The 20,382-nt window shown below is 39.4% G+C and overlaps 1 protein-coding gene across 2 annotated transcripts in view; it reads left to right on the forward strand.

The window, feature by feature from the left end:
• Window positions 1–20,382, forward strand: part of NUBPL (nucleotide binding protein like) — an 864,344-nt gene that overhangs the window by 803,251 nt on the left and 40,711 nt on the right. For both annotated transcript variants that reach the window (XM_044073881.1, XM_044073880.1), the window contains exon 10: window positions 11,516–11,598. In XM_044073881.1, coding sequence (XP_043929816.1) covers window positions 11,516–11,598 — 83 coding nt within the window. The remainder of the gene's footprint in view (window positions 1–11,515; window positions 11,599–20,382) is intronic.

The following is a 20,382-nucleotide window of genomic DNA, read 5'->3' on the forward strand; positions in this document are numbered from 1 at the left end:
AAAGGATCAGATCTCAAGTCAGCCTAATTATCCAGAGCAAAAGTGTTTTAGCCAAGCTAGTCCAACAAGTATTAGGCTCAATGGCAGCCTCTGTCACTCTAGTTCTTTCAGCAAGATATCAGATATGCATCTTACAATGGTTGCTAGCCCCCCACTGGTCTCTTCTCAAACATTCAGTGTCTTGCCACATTTTGACTACCAATCACTGCAAACAGGAACTTTCATAGTTGCTCCATTCCAATGAGATTCTTTTGGGCCATCCATTCATCTTTCCACAACCCCAGGCTATAGTGACCATGGATGCTTCCCAGATAGGGTGGGGGGGACATTATCTGGGAAGGACAGTCCAAGGCACGTGGTCCCAACTGGAGGCCAACTTGCACATCAGTGTTCTAGAGATGAGGGTAGTGCTGTTATCATTCCAAGCATTTCAGGATGCCTTTCCTCTAGGAACAGTAGCAATTCATATGGGCAACATATCGGTAGTCTGGTACATCAACAAACAAGGGGGAACCAAAGTTTACCCATTGTGTCAGGTAGCCCTCAGAGTTTGGCTCTCTCATAGCAATGCACGTTTTGGGGAGCTCCAATGTGATAGTGGATAAATTGAGCAGAACCCTTCTCATGCCTCATGAGTGATCTGTCAGTCCTGTGGTGGCAAAAGATTTTTCATCACTGGGGCCAACCTTGCTGTGATCTTTTTGCGTCCCCCCTAAGCAACAAGTGCAGCAGTTACTTTACCCTAATCCCCCCTCCAAGGGAGTCCCCCACAGATGCTCTTCTCCATGATTGGTCTTCTTTATGCCTTTTCCCCCAACTACTTTGATATCCCAGTTTCTAAAGAAAGCCAAGAGGTCAGAGAACTCAATAATCCTCATTGCCCTCTTTTGACCTTGACAAGTCTGGTTTCTCTTCCTTTGGCCTCATCTTCTTCGGAAACCATGGATGGTGGACACAGATCCAGATCTGCTGTCTCATCCAGAGGGCATGGTTCATCCGAACCTCCATCTCGAGCTCATGGGGTAGCTTCTCCAATTCCCGTGATTTCCAGGCATCCTTCCCTTTCTTCTCCTGTCTGCCAAGTCATTGTGGCCCATCACAAACCTTCAGCTGGGAAACTGTATCAAAGTAAATGGAAAAATGTTGCAAGTTGGGCCCTTATGAAGACCTTGATCATTATACGACCCCTATTCATAAAGTTTTGTACTTTTTAGCTAACCTCTTTCAATCTGGTTCCTCCACCTCAACAATTAAAGTTCATCTAGCTGCAATTACTAACTTCCATATGGGGTATGAAGAATTATCCCTTATGTCACACAAACTCTGTAAAGCCTTTTTAAAAGGCGCCCTAATATTAAGACCACCATTTAAAGAACCCATTCCTCCCTGGGATCTCACACTAGTTTTTCAGACCTTACTCTGTCTCCGTTTGAACCATCAGCTACATATGACTTAAAGTTTGACTTAAAAACTTTATTTTTAGTGGCTATTAGAGTATTTGAACTTCAGGCCTTATCCTGCAAACCACCCTGCATAATATTTCACAAAGATAGGGTCTCCCTTAGGACTAATCCATCCTTTTTACCGAAAGTAGTCTCAAAATCTAATATCAATGAGACACTTCAGCTACCGGTCTTTTCCCTAATTTTTCCAATAAAGGGGGGTATTCCCTTCATTTATTAGATGTCAACAGACAGCTATGATTTTATGTACATAGAACAAAGGATTTCAGAAAATCTGACCAACTGTTTGTTGCCTTTTCCTTGCTTTCCTTAGGTAACCCAGTCTCAAAGGTTACCCTGGCGAAATGGGTCAAAGATTGTATTTCATTTATCGGTCAGTCAAATGGCTCCATCTTTCATGCCCAGTAAAAGTCCACTCAGCTAGAACGGTGGCAGCTTCTGCAGTTTTTCATGCCAGAGCTTCTTTAGATGACATTTGTGCAGCAGCCACTTCTCATACCTTTAACACTCATTACAAATTGAATTGGGTCTCTAGGGGATGGGCATCATTCGGTTCAATGGTGCTTAGGAATATTCTTCCGTGAGACCTCCCAAGACTCAAGTCATTAGGGACTCTGTCCCACAGTCAAGGATTACATGAAGATTGACAACATCAGATAAAGAAGTTGTTGTACCATAATCTGTGTTGTCGATCTTTACTAATTCTATTAGTGGATCGAATTTTTAAGAACTGGCTTCATATTAGGGACACATCTGCTCTCTTATTGCTATTTGTCTGTCTACCATTATTTTAAGTAAACTCGATCTGAGGTAATTTAGAGAGGAGCATTATGTAAAGCCTAGTTCTAGAATTTGGAAGGCACTAGCGGAAATAAACGGCCGAGTCTGTTTTGAGGCTCAGAACCGAGCCTACAGTTGAGGATTAGTGAAGATCGACAACACAGATGGAATGTTATAGTAAGACATAACTTATTTTTCTTGCTGAAGTGTTCTCAGGTAATTGTTACTAATTCCATCTCTTCCTTTTGCTTTGTTTGGATCCAGTTTGCGCAGTTCTTTTTCAATATAATCTAATTTGTTTCCAATATCTGAGGTTACCTGGATGTCACTATGACAAGTTATCACCCCTTTTGTAGAGCCAAACTATTTTGCATAAAATTTTGTAATCCTATCTATAATTTGCTGTGTCTGAGAATAAATTTTAGAATCTGCACAGAGTTTATCAATTTGTATGTCTTTAGTCCTTCCACACCTTCTGTAGCTATAAAAAGATTTCCTATTATGCTCAATATCTTTATATAAATTCTCTTCAAATCTTTCTTGATCTTGTCTCACACTATGCTTAATCTGTTTGTCCAGCTTGTTTATTTCAGTTTTCAAAGTTGTAGTTTGACCTGTCTTCCATTTCTTACATTTTTTGTCTCTCACCGTAATCAGATATCTTGTTAAGGAAATGTATCCCCCTGGCATTGTATGCTTAGATCCTGTTGTTAAACATTTTTTGTTTTTTTGCACTCAAACAATTTCTCTTTCAAAACTTCTATATTCCATCTGCAGTTTTTTCTACTGAACACCTCACTCCAGTTAGTTTTACATAGTGACTGTTTTGTTTCCATGTAATATGTAATTACCCTTATGTGCTTTGGTTTAGATTTCAGTTTGGCAGAAATTAACCTTTATTACCCCATGATCACTGCACATCAACAGTGGTAAATCTTGACTTGGAAGTAACAGTAATTTCTTTAGGAACACAAACAATGTCTAATATATTCTGTCCCTGGTAAGTTTTTTTACAATTTGAAGCAATTGATGTTCCTGAATATATGTTGTGAATCATTTCCTTCTCAATGTTGTTGAATCAATATTACTCCACTCAGTTTCTGGTAAATTTAAGTCCCCAGGTAATATTATTTTTCCCTCCTGTGTTTCATGCAAGAAATGTATAAATTCCTCTAGGTCATCTGCACTTGACTTTGGTGATCTATACACTCCAACAATTGTTATATGTTCCAGGGCTGTCTTTATTGTCACGGCTACACTGTCTATAGTATTGGTGTTATCACTGAACATGTAATGATCACAGGTTAGTGGCATGGAGATTTAGTTGCCTAACCGACTTCTTGTATTCAATCCTTTCCTCCCAGACTCCACCTCTTACATTCCAGCAACAGGTATTCTAAGAGCAAAGTAAGCATAGGAATGAAGAAAGGATATTTTACTTGTAGGTAAGACTGCAAGTAGGGATATGGAAAATAGGCAAGAGGGGCTGAAACTTCTTGGAGAAAAGTTGCAAGTGAACCAAGGTGTGTTGGGAGCAGTTACCTTGGAAGGGAAAGATAAAGTAGGATGAGACTAAGCAGACGTTTGTATTGCATGACTGCTGTATCCAGTTTAACAGAGAAGGGATGGAGTGCTAAGTGCAAAAAAGAAAGAAAAAACTCTGAAAATGTTAATTGGGTCTAGAACAGAAACAGTTTTTAAAAATGGTTACTTAATAGGCTATGTACAGTATTGCATAGAAAGTATAAGAAAAAGTCAGAGGAGTTAAGAAAAGAATGGAAAAAGAATGTAAAGGTAATTTACAAATGTAAAATGGTGGTAATTCTGAAGTATGCAAAAAAAGTCTTGAAGGTTTATGATTTTGCATTGAAGTGTTTACATAGTTATTTTTATACTCAGACTCTAGTGGATTTCTGCTCAGGCTTATTGCAAATGCTAGAGGTATGATGGAGAAATAGGTAATTGATAACATGTTTTTGGAAGTGTCGAGTTGGTAAATTGTAAAAGTTCTGTACAGAGTACTTTGAACATTTTGGGGGAAAATGTTACAACTAGGGAAATTCTTTTGAGCTGGGATATAGGATCTGAATTACCTAGGCATCAGTATTGGCATAATGATAAAGGTCTTAATCTTACAGATACTCAGTCCTGGGTTTTATTCTGATCTATGATTTTTGGCTAGGTTTGCAGCAGTCTGTAGACTGATAGCCTAGTATTCACCTATCAACCAAAAAGAGAAAACTGAAATCAAAATCTAAACCAACTGCATTTGAAGTAATATAAATTGTAAAGGGAATAAAAGAACTGCAGTTGGGATTTTAGAAAATTGAAGGAGAAGATTTCAGGGAAATGGAATTTGTGGAAAAAGTACATGCAGGAGAGGAATGAGGCTTAAGGTTAGGCAAGAACTGAGAACGTGTAATGGTAGAGTGAATGAAAATGGTTTAAAAGCAAGTAATCTCCGTGGTATCCCCGAAGTCTCAAAACAACCCACTAAAGTGTAGTGGGTCCAAAAACAAAACAGTGCAAGAAACTTCTCTGTGTGGAAGATTTTCAGTCCATATATTTCAAGTTAATCACTGTATATTAATCAGATCAGAAAATAGTAGTAGAAGTAACGAACGTAAACTTGTCTTAAGTCAAAACAAAACAAAACTAAAAGTAATAATAGAAAATATATAATTGTACAGCATTACTAAGTATTTGAAAGTAATCCAAGCAAGGCAGGCAGTCTGTTTCCAGTCGAAAATCTTTTATTAAGTACACAGACAAGCGATCCAAGTAAAACAAAAATAGAGTAATAATTTCCTCACAAGCTTTCTAAATATATATATACTTTTTATCAGGCACGGGAATGGTTTATTGTGCTGTAAAACAAAGTGTTATTGGTACACATGTTAAATTCACATTCCTTCCCCTATCAGTGTGACATTCAAGGTGGTCCTGCCCTACTTAGTAGCTGTTATAATAATATATAACCCTTATGTACTTTAAATAAAATTATATAATGATGTGGTACCTCTTATTTAACCAAATTATTAAGTAGATCATTAAGTCTGTGATTTTATCCAAGGCAATATACTTCATGGCTGGAAATATATCAACCTTAGTTCATTTGGCAATCAAAAAATAATTAAGTTATGAAAATAGAAATTGATTTTTACATGTAAAATGTATGTGTATATATTTATATATATTTTTTGCTTTGCTGCTTCCGGTTCTGTGTTGGAGAGATTCCTGGCTCCTGCATCAACCTCTGCATGATAATGCTAAGGTGATGGATGCTGCTCTGGACAATAAATGTTTGTTTGGTGCTGCTGCAGCTGATTTGTTTAAGTCCCTGCAGGAGAAAGGCAAGGAGTTGCAGGATCTGAAACATATTTTTGTTTCACCACTTCAAGTTCCAGAGAAACTATCCTACTAAACCATCTTTTGTTAGAAGGCAGTCTCGTCCTTCTCCTAAAAGGCAAGAAGGGTGGTAGGAGGGTTCCCCCAGCTAAATCTACACAAACCCCTTCCTGCTCAGAAGCCTCCCTTCCCTGGTAGACCAAGTGGTGTCTGTCTATCTGATTCTTCCCTTCTCTTTGTCTTGTAAGCTTAACTCAAGATTCTTGGGTTCATTCCATCATTCACCAAGGGTATTTTTGGTTTGGAAATCTCTTCCCCACTTCATGGGCATTCCTCAGCCACCTCTAGAATAATTGAGCTTTTTTCCAGAGGTGACTTAAGATCTTTTGACTCAAGGAACTATTCAAGAGCTTCCCGCTGCTCAAAGGAGGAAGGGGTTTTATTCCAGAATGTTTAGTCCTCAAGCAAGAGGGCACTTTGGAGATCCATTCTGGATCTTTGTCACCTGAATACGTTTTTGAAGGTTCCTTCCTTTTGAATATTTTGTTCCCTTTGCTGCTGCTTCAGGCTTTTATGGTTTCTCTGGATCTCAAGGATGCTTACTCCCATATACATATTCGTCCCCTTTTTAGAAAGTTTTGACATTTCTTTATTGCTGCCTGACATTTTCAGTACTTTGCTTTGCCCTTTGGCCTCCCTACTGCCCCAAGGGTATTCACCAAATGCCTAGCTCCTGTGATTGCTTTTTGCAGGATTCAAGGGATCCAAGTATTTATTTACTTGGATGACATCCTATTTCCGTCATCCTCTCCAGAGGTTCTCTTATAAAATTTTCATTTTGCCATTTCCCATCTGCAAAGCCTGGGGTTCACAAACTTCAAAACGTCTTTTCTGGCTCCTTCTCAGGACCATGTTTTACTGGGATCTATATTAGATAATCGAACTTTCAAAAGTTCTACTGTCATATAGTCGACACCATAAGATCGAATTTTTGAAAGTTCGAACGTTATAATGGAGATCTCTGTACATCACGGAATGGGAAGATTTCCCTTTTCTGCACTGTAGTGCGATCTTGGAGTTTGTATTTTTAAAGAGTGTGGGGGGGGGGGTGCAGCGGGGGCCTGCCCCCCTTCTTAAAACTTTTAGGTAGGTGATTGTGTAGTTTGCTTTTTATTAGATTTTCAAACATTTAAAAGTTTGATCATGTGGTGTCGACCATATGACAGTTGAACTTTTGAAAGTTCGATTATCTAATATAGACCCATTTTTCTGGGGTACAGGATTCAGACAGTGCCTATGCTGACATCTCTGCCTCCTCCCAAGGTTTTGAAACACTTTCTTCTTTCAAACTAGTCTTCCTCTGACCACTATCACAGTCAAAGGAGTTTCGGAGAGCTCTGGATTTCGTGGCATCCACCATCCCTATGCTTCCTTTGGCCAAACTCCACATGAGAAACTTTCATTGGTTTCTGAAGTCAGTTTGGCTTCAACATGTGCATCCTCTAGACTTTTCCTCTTCTTCCTTGTCTCAAGAAGGAACTAGACTGGTGAATTCAGCAGTTGTCTTGAAATCCAGGGCTCTCATTTCATCCCCTTCTTCCCTCTAAAGGTGCAGGGGGTGTGGTTGCCTGTTCAACAGAAGGAATACATCAATGTCAAAGAGATGAGAGCTCATCTGCTGGCGGTTCAGGCTTTTCATCGTCTTTTCTTCCCAGGACCTCTCAAGGTATTTACAGACAATACCACAGTGATGTTTGTAAATAAACAGGGAGGAACAAGATCTTATCTTTGCTGGTTGCCACTCCTGGTGTGGGATCTAGCTGTCCAGTATCAAGTGACTCTTTAGACATTTTACATTCCCTCAGGTCAAAACATTGTGACAGACACTCTCAGCAAGTCCTTAACTCAATCCCGTGAATGGATGCTTCATAGGGCTGTGTTTCTGGACATTGTCCAACAGTGGGTTACTCCTCAAATAGATACATTTTTCCTCCCCTCTGAAGACTTCCTCTTTTTTTGTGCCAGAGTCCCAGGTCCTCTGGTTTGGAGGGTGGATGCCCTACCTTTTTCTTGGAAGTGGATGTTTCTTTATGCGTTACCTCTATTCCCCTCATTCCAAAAGATCGGTTCAAAATTCAACAGGATGCTCCCAAAAATCTTGTTGGTGACTGCATTTTGGCTGAGACTGCATTGGTTTCTTTTTCTGCATTTAAGCAAGGGTAATCATCACAAGTTACCTCATGGGGTGGACCTACTCACACGAGACAAGGGATCTCTCATCCATCCCCACCTATTCACTCTTTAGCTGACACTGTGGGTGATAAGATTTTGATTCGACAGACACCCTTTTTCTGAGGACTTTCTTAGGGTCTTGCCAGAGTCCAGGGAACTCAGTACTAAGAAATCCTACTTATCCAAATGGAAGAGGTTTTCTGTTTGGTGTGTTGTAACCTGGATCCACTTTTTCTCCTATTTGTGTGAAGTATTCAATGCTGGGGTTGGCTTATTCATTTATTAAGGACCACTTATCAGCTCTCTGCTTTTTTCTCCTCCTTTGGCGTCTAGATTTGAAGGTAAACAACTTGTTAAAGGCATCCTTCATATTAGGCCTCCCAGGAAGCCTGTTCATCCTCCCTGGTATCATAATTTTCTTTTGGAAAAATGGACGTGGGCTCCTTTTGAACCTGCTGCTTCAGCTTCCTTGCAACATTGCTCTTGGAAGACTGTACTTTTGTTGTCCCTTACTTCTGCCAGACAGGTATATGAGCTTCAAGCCCTTATGGCTTGTCTTCCTTTTTTGTCCTTTCATAAGGACAGGATGTCCTTGCGTACTAATCCTTCTTTTATGCCCAAGATAGTTAGAGCTGTTCCTTAATCAGTCTATTCATTTGCCCACTTGTTTCTCATCTGCATAATCTGCCACTGAGAATGTGTGCATAGAGAACTCAGATTTTATTTGGATAAGACTAAGACTATTAGGAAATCTGATCAGCTGTTTTTCTTTTCATCCAAGGTCCCTAGAATTAGCTGTATGAAAACAAACAGTTTCTTCTTGGATCTCTAAAGCTGCTTCCTTTTGTTGTTCTTTTGGTAGCAATAGCCTTCCTTTTCCTGTTAAGGCTCATTCTACTTGAGCTGTGGTGGCTTCTGTTGCTTTTTTCAAGGGTTTGTATACGAACTGTATTCTTGAGGCAGCTACCTGGACTTCTGTGCTTACATTTATGAAGCACTACAGGTTTTATGGAATTGCTAGAGCTGGTTTTGCTAGGGCTCTACTGGTCCTTCCTCCTCTCAAGTTTCTTCCTGAGCTTTGGCGCGCTCTGTAATGTAATGAGTACTGCAACTGTGATCTGGAGGGACATAGTACAGTTGTGTAAAATCTTACCAAACCTGTAGTTGTCCTTCTGTTCACTGTTGCAGTATTCACTCCTTCCCTCTTCCCCCTGGTCCATTTCGCTTCTGGATGTCTTAAGTTCTTACTGGGGCTGTTAGTTCTGAGGATGGTACTTCTGGACGTCACCTTTATGCCTTATGCTACACAAGGCGCATACATGTGACGTATGGCATACCTTAAAGCAGCCTAAAGGCTTTAGTATACTGGACGGACTTTAGGCTGCCCTTGACAGGGTATCCCTAATGTAATGAATACTGCAACAGTGAAGAGAGTTACATCTACCGTTAAGGTAAGATTTTACACAACTGTACTTTCTTAAATCTTTTTTAGCTCCTTTTTAGAAGCACCTATTTGAGTGACTGCCTTTAAGGAATTCATTAATTGCTTGTACGTACTGTATATAGTGTATTTCATTTTATTTTAACACTGTAGACCTTGTAAGTAAAAGTGCCCCTTTCAGTCACCCGTGGGCATGGGCACTGGTCTTCTGACAGAACAGCAAAGTCAGGAGTACTGAGGAAAGTCATTAACAGCTTACAGACCTAATATTTGGTGCCACACTGGATTTATGTCTTATAAAATTGCTCTTGAAACAATAGCAACCCCTGCAGGTACGGCAATTGCACGGCTCCAAAAATCCAATTTGCAATAAGAAAAAACAGAGAGCCAGCAAACTGTGGCGTTTCAGTATTTATTAACTTAAATGGCTAAATAGCTTTATAACATAAAAAAGGAAGCATAAACACACAGGTTTCGGCTTTACAAAGTACATAGCCTTCATCAGTATGATAAAAACAGTAATGCAATTGCTTCCTTTTATAATTTGACCTGTGAGTGAATTCTCGGCTAATTGGTCAATCACAAATGCTCATTAAGCCCTTGTGGGAATAAACCTCCCAACTTTATAATCCATTTCTTTTCTTTATTGTTTAATATTTAGTGCCATCCAACTTTGTTAGTCCTGTTATCAGTCACCATAAACCTGAAAAGTGCATTCCTGTGTCCCAGTGAATGTTTATATAGTGCACTGGTAATTTTCTTTGTTCTTATGTCACTATAGTGTTCCGATATTCTCAGTCTAAGGGGTCGAGAGGTCTGTCCAACATAAAATGCAGAACAGGTGCATGTGGCAAGGTAGACCACCCAATCTGTCCTGCAATTAGCAAAAAATGAGATGTTAAACATGTTGCCAGTATTTTTGCTCATGAATTGTTTGGATTTCATAACTTTGGCAGAATGAGTACAGTGACCACAGGGGAACACAGCCCGTAAGTAAATTACCCGTTAAGGTAGTTTGTGTTGAGTCATCCTTTGTCCTGAGAACATGTTTATAGTGGCTGAAGTGTGATCCTAAATTTCTACCACTTCTGAAAAAAAAAATAACATCTCTCCTGAAGGAAGTCTGAGAGTTTGTTATCCGCTAGAAGAATATTCCAGTGCCTGCGGACAGTATGTAGCATCAAGTCAATGTTTCTTCCATACGTGGTAACTAAGCGAATCTTAGATTTATTTGCTGGTTTCTTCACCTTGTATCTCAGAAGCTCATTCCTATCAGGGAATTGGCATGTTTATTTTGTTGATTCCCGAGTTTGTTTGAAAAATACTGAATGTTTTCTTACAAGATCAAGTAATACTTGGAGAAATATTCTTGCCCTCCAGCTCCAGTGTTATGCGATCTCTAGTATGTTTAGAGGTATAGGGGTGGAGGGTGCACGCCTCCTTCAGAAACATTTTTTATAATTGTAAACTGTGGTCTAAGAGTTGAACTTTTTTTTCAGTGCAGATGGATGCATTGATGATATGCCATGTACAGTTGTCTGAGCTAGAATGATGCTAGGCGTTTAATGACATAAGCAGAATGGTGATAAACACAATACATCACCATTCTGCTTACATCTTCAGAAAGTTGTTGTTGTGTCTTTCGGCTTTTCCCGGTTAGGGGTCGTCACAGAGGAACTCCGGTCTGCTACTGATTGGCAGTAGAAGTTTATGTGCCGAGTTGCCGGCCCTAACGCACAACCTTCAACGAAGGTACGCCCATTCACGCATGTCTCCACACAGAAGATGCTCTAGCACCACAAGTGATGAGTGCTAAACACCATCCTGCATATGTCATCAAAAGTGATGAGCACTGAAGTCATTAAGGATGTACATATCTATAAAGTTATTCCTGTTATTTATGTGTATACCTTGTATATTTAATGATCAGAAATTCATTGTTCCAGATTTGTAAATAAAGCTGCATAATGTAATAGATATATTAAGGTACTGCAAACAAAGTTGATTATATAGCTATTCAAAAAATGAGTAGCATTTTCTTCACCTGTGCCATGTACATTATTGTAAACTGTCAGTAGTGAATACATGCTTTTAAATATAGAGATTTGTGAATGCCTTTATAATCAGGGCATACAACAGTCAGAAGATGCTGGCTATTCTGCATCATAACTGGTGCAGACTAAGGGATATGTTGTTTATCTTGACCTTTAGATTTTTTTACTTTCAGTTTTGATATGTGTTTTCCCTACAGGAGATGTTCCATTGCACATCAGAATAAGGGAAACCTCAGATCAAGGAACTCCAATTGTAATTGCAGAGGCAGAAAGTGAAGAGGTAAATCAAGTTTTATTCACTTTCCGTAAAATATGGTATGCCAAGCTGATTGCTTGCTGTAGTTGTATAGAGGGATAAAGCCCTGACTATGACCCAGGTGACCAGAGTTTTATTAAAGGCTTGTGTGCTTGATAACTAGCAGGGTAGAATTGGAGTGCCTGTCCTGGGGGGGGGCTTGACACAGACATCCAGAATCTCCCTAGAAGAGGGGCATCATTTTATTGAACGTCCTGGGGGGAGCACATTCAACTCTTCAAACCACCACCTGGTGATGGCCTTTATTAGCAAGTACACAAGAGTATGCACTCACTGTAGAAGGATTTGTGGGTGTCTTTGATGAGTTTGGTATGCATCCTGGTGCCCAGGAGGTATATTAGGCCATAAAACGCCCTCATTACTAGCAGCCCTCGTGGCTAACTGGATGGTGTTCACCTTTCCAGATGGCAGTCACAATGTACTGCACTGGGGTATTTTTCTAGGACAGAAGAATGTATAGGTAGTCTGACTGGGGGGGGGGGGTCGATGGTCTTTAGGCATAGGGGGGCAAAAAGCATTTAAAAGAAACTAAAGTACTTTAAGGGAAACAAAATTGTTTAGTATGTCTTGCTGTGCTGCAGTGTTGAACTTTGCATTTTTTTTTTGCTTTTCTGACATCTCTTATTAACTGCTTGGAGAGATAATATGCTGACTTCCACCTGCAAAGTAGTAGCACCATTCCAGACCTGACATTGGACAACTCCTTCCAAAGCAGTAACAATTCCTCATTCTTAATACTGGCACACATAAAATGCAGTGGCACCGTCTTAGATTTTCCCTGTTTTTCTCTGAAAGTTTCATCATGATGTCAGACCTCTGCATATTATCATAAATTTGTTACTCTAGTAATCTAAATTAATTTTTTTCATGTATTTGAGTTTATTTGTAATGTGTTGATTAGATTTTGTTGCAATATCCTAGGGCTTAGACACTGTAATAAATTTGGTCTGAAGAATGAAGTAGGTTATTGTTTTCTTTCTCTAAGCCTGATTTCATTTCCTGAATTCGGAAGTTTCATAAGGGGCTTAGGGCATGCTGGGAGAGTTGTTAACTTCGAGCTTGTACAGTCAGGTGGAACAGGAAGTTTGTCTCAGCATCTTGCAGCTGTGAATGATCCTTTATTATCTCTACATTGCAATGAGGGGTACAGCAGCTTTGGACTGGGAAGCAGATGACTGTGGGAGCATTCCCCCCAGATGGCTTAATGTAGGAAGGGAAGCATGTGCTTTGTTCTGCTGTCACATAGATGGAACTTAATAACATATAAGGACTGAGTGCTGAACTAATTGCCCCATTTCTCATAACTGTTGAATAAGCTTCAGAGCCTGTGTAACCATCACCTTAATTTTTCTCATGCTCTAGATTTGGGGTATGTCTTTTCTATCCAGTTTTAAATTTTATCATTTTAACACCACTTCCTTTTCAGGAAAGGCGATGCAGTTGTTTACAAGCATTTTGTGAAGCACTAATTATGAATTTCACCCTTCAGGTTTCTAGTTTATATGTGTAAGTGTTTTTTTTTTTTTTTTTTTTTGTTCATGGAGCATTCCCTTTCCAAGAAGGGGAACGGGTGTAGTTCCACCAAAATCCTGGTGGAGATGGATACTTGGGCATTTTAATTGGAAGTTATTTCTGTTCTGCAGTGCTTGTTTGCTTACTAGGAGATTTCATTTTCCATGTGGAGATATTTTGAAGTACTGCAATAAGAAAAGCATATGGAAGTTGAAATGGGGTTTACAGAGCCAATGGACGGGGATTTATCTGCAGCAGGCAACTGGGGATGGCATGGAATTCAGTTAGAGGACAGTAGTGTACATTTTAGATTGTTGAAATGAGAGCAAGTGAACAGCATACAAATGAAAGCTGTAGTCATGCTAAAGAAAACTGCATCGGTAGATAATGTTGTTGGAAAGAACTTTCTAAGTACAGGTGTTGCCATAGCAAAAGAAAACACTGTAATTACTCAGTGTAGTAGCGTCACATAATTAGCAGAGCAGTGTCGGTATTAGATTGGTTAAATTACCAAGAAATGCTGGCCTAGATTTCTTGAATGTAATGTTGCATTTAAAATGAGTTTCTGAAGGGATTATTGGATGAATGACCATCTTCCCTTTCAGTGTCATCAATTTTCTTTGACTTATCCTTAAGAAAAATTTACACTGTGATTTTCAGAATGTAAAATTCGGCTGTTCAAAAGAAGAAAATGTATTTGTTATTTGGGTTGTAGTTAACCTGCTTTTTCTTTAACAATGTCTTCTTCACCACAGTAGTTTTTTTGAAGAGCCTTTAGAAGTCTCTAGACTAAGCTGATTGCACTAGGGATATACTATGTCCCACTGCCAGACTGTGTATAAAGTAAAACCTGTCCTTTATGGTGCGGAAGTGGCTGGTCACTGCTGAAGCCTGCTGTTTGCAGAAGACAAAACACCTCAGAGAACACAGTGTTACCATTTTTGTGTGTGTAATTTGTTTAAACTGCTTTATAAATACACATTTTTATGACATTTTCTGTATTTTTCTGTATACATGCAGGTTGGGACACACAAATGTATTTATGTTTAATAAGAGAGAGTTTGTCATTATGTACATATTGCAGGCTAATCTACTTTGATTATTTCACAGTTCTTGGGGTCACTTCGAGTCAAAGGCATTCTTTAAAAATGCTTATAAAACTATCTACATGTTATATTTTGTTATACTTGAATATTATTTGGCTTTTACTGTGTCATATATTAACAGACTTTTATGTAATAATACGAAGTACAAATTGTTTTCCATAAGTAACATAGCTCTCAACTATCCAGATTTTTGCCTCATATTTTTGGTCTGTTCCTCATAAAATGTGTGTTTTTTCTAGCAAATCTATGAGGATTGAATTTGCTACATAATGACAGAGACATTAGAGTTTTAGACTTCGTATCCTTCAGAAAATGTATGGCAACACAAAACATTTTATTCTAACAACTTTTTTAAGTTTATAAGAGCAGTGTTTAAAATATGTCCCTATTTTTTGGGCCTTTGCCCCCCCCAACTATTTTTGTTTTTGTCTAGATATCTTGTGCTAAGATGTTGAGAAGTATGATAGGTAATTACTGCCGCGTTAGATTGTGTGCACATCAGCAAAGAGTTTTGTTTTATGGATTTTGCTCTGATTTCATGTTAATTTTATACTGTAGTTGGTGTGTGTGTGTGTGTGTGTGTGTATGTATGTATGTATGTATATATATTTATTTATTTATTTATTTATATGTTTGTGTGTATATGTTTGGAAGGTGTGGATGGCTTGGCCCCTTGGGTGCAAGGGGTTTGTCCTATATAAAAAAAGTTTGTAATTGTTTTGAGTTTCCAGTGAGTTGATTTCAGCAAGTTGGGTTCTGTTTGATTTGGAAATTGACAATTCACAGTATAAACGGTTGAGTCTACCTCTGGTAGACTGCCTTAATTATGTCTGTACCCTTAAGTCTGCAGGCCTGCAATATAGTCTCTTAGGCAGAGACTTAACTAAATATTTGTGACAAAGAAAACGTCTCATGTCTGAAATGAACAAGTACACCCTCACTGACTGACAGGATTAAGGAGCTCTGCACTGGAAGTTTTGCTTGAGAGCTTGATAGCACCCCACTACCAATAATGCTTTACTCAGTCACTTCCTCTGTATGCTTTTTGTCCCAGTGCTTGTTCACTATTAAGCCTCTCCCAGCTGTGGAAGAGGCTTCATCCAGGAATCCATAGGGGTTGCTTGTGTGAGTAGTGAGGCTTCTATTCATTTCAAAGCATATCCCTCGCCCATTTGGTGGGGGACATGGGACCCTCATTACAGCATGGGGGGACACAATGGCTTGTCATGCGTAATTCTATGAACCTGCTGAGGAAGGCTACTGTGTTAACTGGTCAGTTTAACCTGCTCCAAGCTCTCAGTTGTTTTATCCTTCCACCTTGCCTGACCCCATGCCCGTAAGCTGGTTCACTTTAGGGCGACATGTAGTGTCGGGATGAGCCTTCCCACAAAAGGAGCAAGAGTGGTTAAAGTGACATGCTGGACAAGAGCAGTGATCTCTGGTTGAAGGCCTGACATGGCTTAAGTTTTTTCCTTCCTTCAGCATTGGGATAGCAGAAAGCCAAGAGACTAAGGTGCAGGGCAACTAAATTTTTTCTGGACATAAGGACAATTGACCCTAACTCCGTCTTCAATGAAGGTGTGCAGCATCACCAGGAGCAAGTAATGATATGCAGGACTTAGAGGGAGGTTTGGGTCATGATCAGTTAGGAAAGTATTACATTGCTACAATTTTAGACTTGGAGGGCGAAGATTTTTGACCTGAGGGTAGAATACGTTTGTCTTTTATAGCTGCAATGCATACCAACAAAGGTCTCATTGTCAGGGATAGGCACTGATGCAAATTTTCACACTTACCCCTAGGCAGGATCTTTTGGTCTTATTCCATCAGGTTTCCAGGCAGCTGAGAATATCTTTCCAGCTGTTGATAAGATTTTAAATGGAGAGATGGTGATGTTTTTGATTTGGTGGCTCAGTATGATACTCCATATGGTGTTAAAACGCCTGGGACTGGGACATTTGGTGGGTGGGGTTTATGCACTATATGGATGTCATTATAGATAGGGAATCCCACTTGTTTGTGTTCTCAAAGCATTGAGTATCACAGGTTTTAGAGCCTTTGTTTAGGTTTGCTTTGCGTACTCAACAAAGTTTTGCATTTCAGTGTTCTTGCTATTAATTTTGACTGCAAATCTGTAACGTGCATCTCCAAGGCTCCTTTTTAAGGCTTTCATTGTTAGCAATTTGTCCTGGGCTTTTTAATTCTTTTCTTTGCCTTTTAGGCAGAATAACATCTTATTTCTTTTAAGTAAAATGTTTTCCTAGTTATCTTGCTGTTCTATCTGACTTCTGATTGTTCTGTCAAACATGACTTGGAGCGTATTATATTTAAGTAATCCTAGGGTCTTTTCCTCATTTATTCATGCTTTTGCTTTCCTTCTATTTTTCTATTTTTTTTACTACTCTGATAACTTATTTTGCTTTATTTCTTCCGCATGTAATCTGTTCTTTTACTCTTCTATATTTGTCAAATTCCTGTATTTTCTTTCTGTGTTTTCTTTCCCAGTTGTATCTCTTAAAGGCAACTTTCATTTTAGAACTTCTGTAGTGTTAACTATAAAAGTATGAATGAGTAGTAGATGCAGGGCATATAGTTCTAAATGTTAATGAGTTTATTACAGTGATTAGCACATCATATGCTACACAAAAAATCCAGAGTATTCAGTTTACAGTACAGCCTTAATAGAGTTTAAATTACATCTTCCATCTTTGTTGGTTATTTCAGTCTTCTGACATGATATGGTGTTAGAAGCGAAAAAGTGTCTCGACTTGACCAAAGCTTTTGAAACCATTCCTCACTCAGGCACAGTAGAAAAGATAAACTGGGAATAAAGCCCCATGACACCTGCTGGATTGCCAAGTAGCTCGCAGATAATCAACATAGGGGAATTTACCTCTACTATTAGATCAGTCCCCAGTGGAGCCTCCAAGGGTTCTGTGCTGGGGCCTCTCCTGTTTGTCATCTACTTTTTTGAAGTAAAAGCCAATGTGAAAGGGCTTTGGCTGACTAGGGATTCAATGATTTCTCCTAGCTTGCAGTCAACTGCAAACTAAAATGACTTGGCCATTCTGCAGGAAGGTTTGTCTCAAATGGTGCCAAAAGCATGGACTGAAACGAAATGCCAAAAAAAAAAAAGTATTATTGCATCCTTTGGGAAGTCGTCTACCAGGGAGCTACCACATTTGACAGTACACCCCTAAGAGCTGACACAGTTTGAGATTTGGGAAGTTATGCGCACTTTTTTGGCCAACATCTGTCTATTGTATAAAAAAAAAAGCCCATCTATATTGCACCTAGATGTAAGTATTTCATTGTCCCCCTTTACTCGGCCCTCATTAGGCCATTCATTGAGTATACTGTCAACCTTTGGCATGTATCTGTTCAGACACATGCAATAACTTGAACACAGAATTTCCTTACTAAAAGAATACAAGGCCTAAACAACATGCCCTACATGGACTGATTAAAAGCCCTGTCACTATACTCTGTATCCTACAGACTGCTAAGAGGTGATCTGTGTCTAGTATACAAGGCAGCCTCTGACCCATTACTGATGGATTTACTACACATCAGCAAATCAAATGGTATCAGAAATATTTGGTCTAGATATCTAAACCTCTTCTGCATTATCAACAGAATGGTTAGGAGGGACAGATATATCTCCGAAGATACTGCTGCTGTGGAACAGACTCCTGATTCACATAAAACAAAGTTCATCCCTCTCCATATTCAAGTGCAACTGGGATCTATGGATTGGAAAAGGTTTAGCATAGGACTGCCCCCTGTATTACAGATGGACAGAGGCAGCTCCTGAATGCTTGTTCCTTGCAGGGGCCCCTAAAATTATCTATGGATGATACCAGTTATTCTCATTAGGGGTAATAAATTATTATTGACAATGGGAAGAGTAAGGCCAGTCTGTAACTGAATGTAATAGGACATTTCAAGCACAAAAAGGGCAGCTAGTCTAATTCCTACCTATGAACTTGTGTCTTCTGGAACTGAGGAAGTACATATGCAGAAATAATTGGGAAGAGTATCAGGAAAGTTACAAGATCAATATCATTACTGCAGATATTATGACTCTCCCTGAAGTCTACAGGGGACAGTGTAGAAAATTACCTTTTTTTGTGATGAACCAAGTGAAGGCGCATCTTAAGAAGGTCATGGAACAGGAAGGGATAAACAAAGAGGACAGTTTGGGGGCTAATGGAGATCATAAGCCTATATTAAGTAATATGAAAGTGTATGCAGAGAGGGAGGTTGCATGTTCAGTAATAAGTGTGTGGTGGAGGAATGGAGTGCACAATACTGGATCTGCTGATCAGATCTGATGGACTAATAAATATGCAGACTTTATTTTGGATCTTTTGTAGCAAGGACACGTGTGGTTTAGAGACAGAGGTCTAGGGGGCATATTCTAAGCTGGGTATAAACAGAGATTTGACTGTAGATTAACATCCAGAGTGAGCTGGGTAGTGAATTTATAATAGAAAATGAATCCAGACAGGATTTTGATTGTAATGAATGGACAAATAACATGAAACAATTTAAAAGTAATTTTTGAGCATTGAGGAAACAAAGGGTTTACTTTGGGTCAGAAAGCTGAATAACACTGATAGACAAGTCTTTACTTTTCTATCAAAATATCTTTCCTTCTGTCTTGAAAAAAATCATCATCATTCCCTTAAGTCTCGAAACCCTCTCACCTTTTCAGACATTGGAACAATATTTGTACTTCCTACTCTGGTGAAAGTTTTTGAAACAATTGCCTTCAGTCAACTTTCTGAATACATTCCTGCTCAAAGCCTGTTATCCCCAATCTGGGAGGGGAAAGAGGGCAAGGAGTGAGTTGATCCTTCCAGCAGAATTGGTGATTTAGGATTACCTGATCTGAAGGGATATTTTAGAGCTACACAGTTAAGGCTTATATATATATATATATATATATATATATATATATATATATATATATATATATATATATATATATATAAAACTCAAGAAGAAATCTGTAATGCAAAGAGGATAAGGGATGATGATGAAGGGTGGGGGATTAAATAAGGAGAGAATGTTATTTTGGATGCAGATCCTTAAGGAGAATAACAGCCATATATGATGGTCTGCTTCAGGGTCTCAACTTTTTTAGTTCCCTGTTAGGGAGTCTGGGAGTCACCATAAACTTTCAGAAATCAGTTCTGACATCATCTGAGGATCATATTTTCCTTGGTTGCAGGCTTCAGACGATCCCCATGTTGGCATTTTTGCCTCTCCCCAAGGCCCTGTCTCTTACTACCCTTTTCCAACCTCTTCTCCCTCTGGCTTCAGTCACAGCCAGGGAGAGTTCCAGGGTCCTTGGGTTCATGGTTTCCACAATTCCCATGCTCCCTCTGGCCAGTCTCCACATGAAAAAGCATCAGTGGTACCTCAAGTCAGTGTGGCTCCAACATTGTCACCCCCTAAATTTCAGGTACCCTTCCTTCCCTGTCTTAAGCTTGAACTTCATTGGGGGATTCATCAACTTTCTCTCAACCTGGGGCATCCTTTCCAAGCTTCAGTCCTGATTCAAGCTCTTTATACACACCTCAGACAGGGGATGGGGGCCTCCTTCAAGTTCTCTCAAGGTTCAGGGTCTCTGGCCTGTTTATCATACGTTGGGTTGTAACAGTATAAAGAATATGAGAGCTCTGCTTCTTACTCTTCAGGCATTTTATTCCATCTTTCATTCTGTGCCCCACAAAATTTTCACAGGCAATGCCACAATGATGTGGTATAATCAGCAAGTAAGGGAGTACAAGGTCCTTTCTTTGTTGTAGATTAGCTCTTCTGGGTATGGTATGGGATCTAGCTGTCCAGTGTTAAGTAACTCTTCAGGCAGTTTACATTCTCAGAGCACAGTCTAGTAGTAGTCTCTTTGAGCAGGTTCATCACACAAGGTCAGAAATGGATGCTTCACGGAATATGTTCCTGGACATTGTCCATCTGTGGAGTATCCCTCAAGTAGATCTTTTTGCTGCCAGTCTGAACAGACAACTTCCTGTGTTCTGTTAGTTGCAAGTCCTCTGGTGTGGAAAGTGGATGCCTTGTCTTTTCCTTGGAAGAGGATGATTCTGTACTCCTTCCATCCCCT

Source organism: Protopterus annectens, chromosome 6.part0, assembly GCF_019279795.1.
Source record: "Protopterus annectens isolate FY-2018-M chromosome 6.part0, PAN1.0, whole genome shotgun sequence".
Classification (NCBI taxonomy): Eukaryota; Metazoa; Chordata; order Ceratodontiformes; family Protopteridae; genus Protopterus; species Protopterus annectens.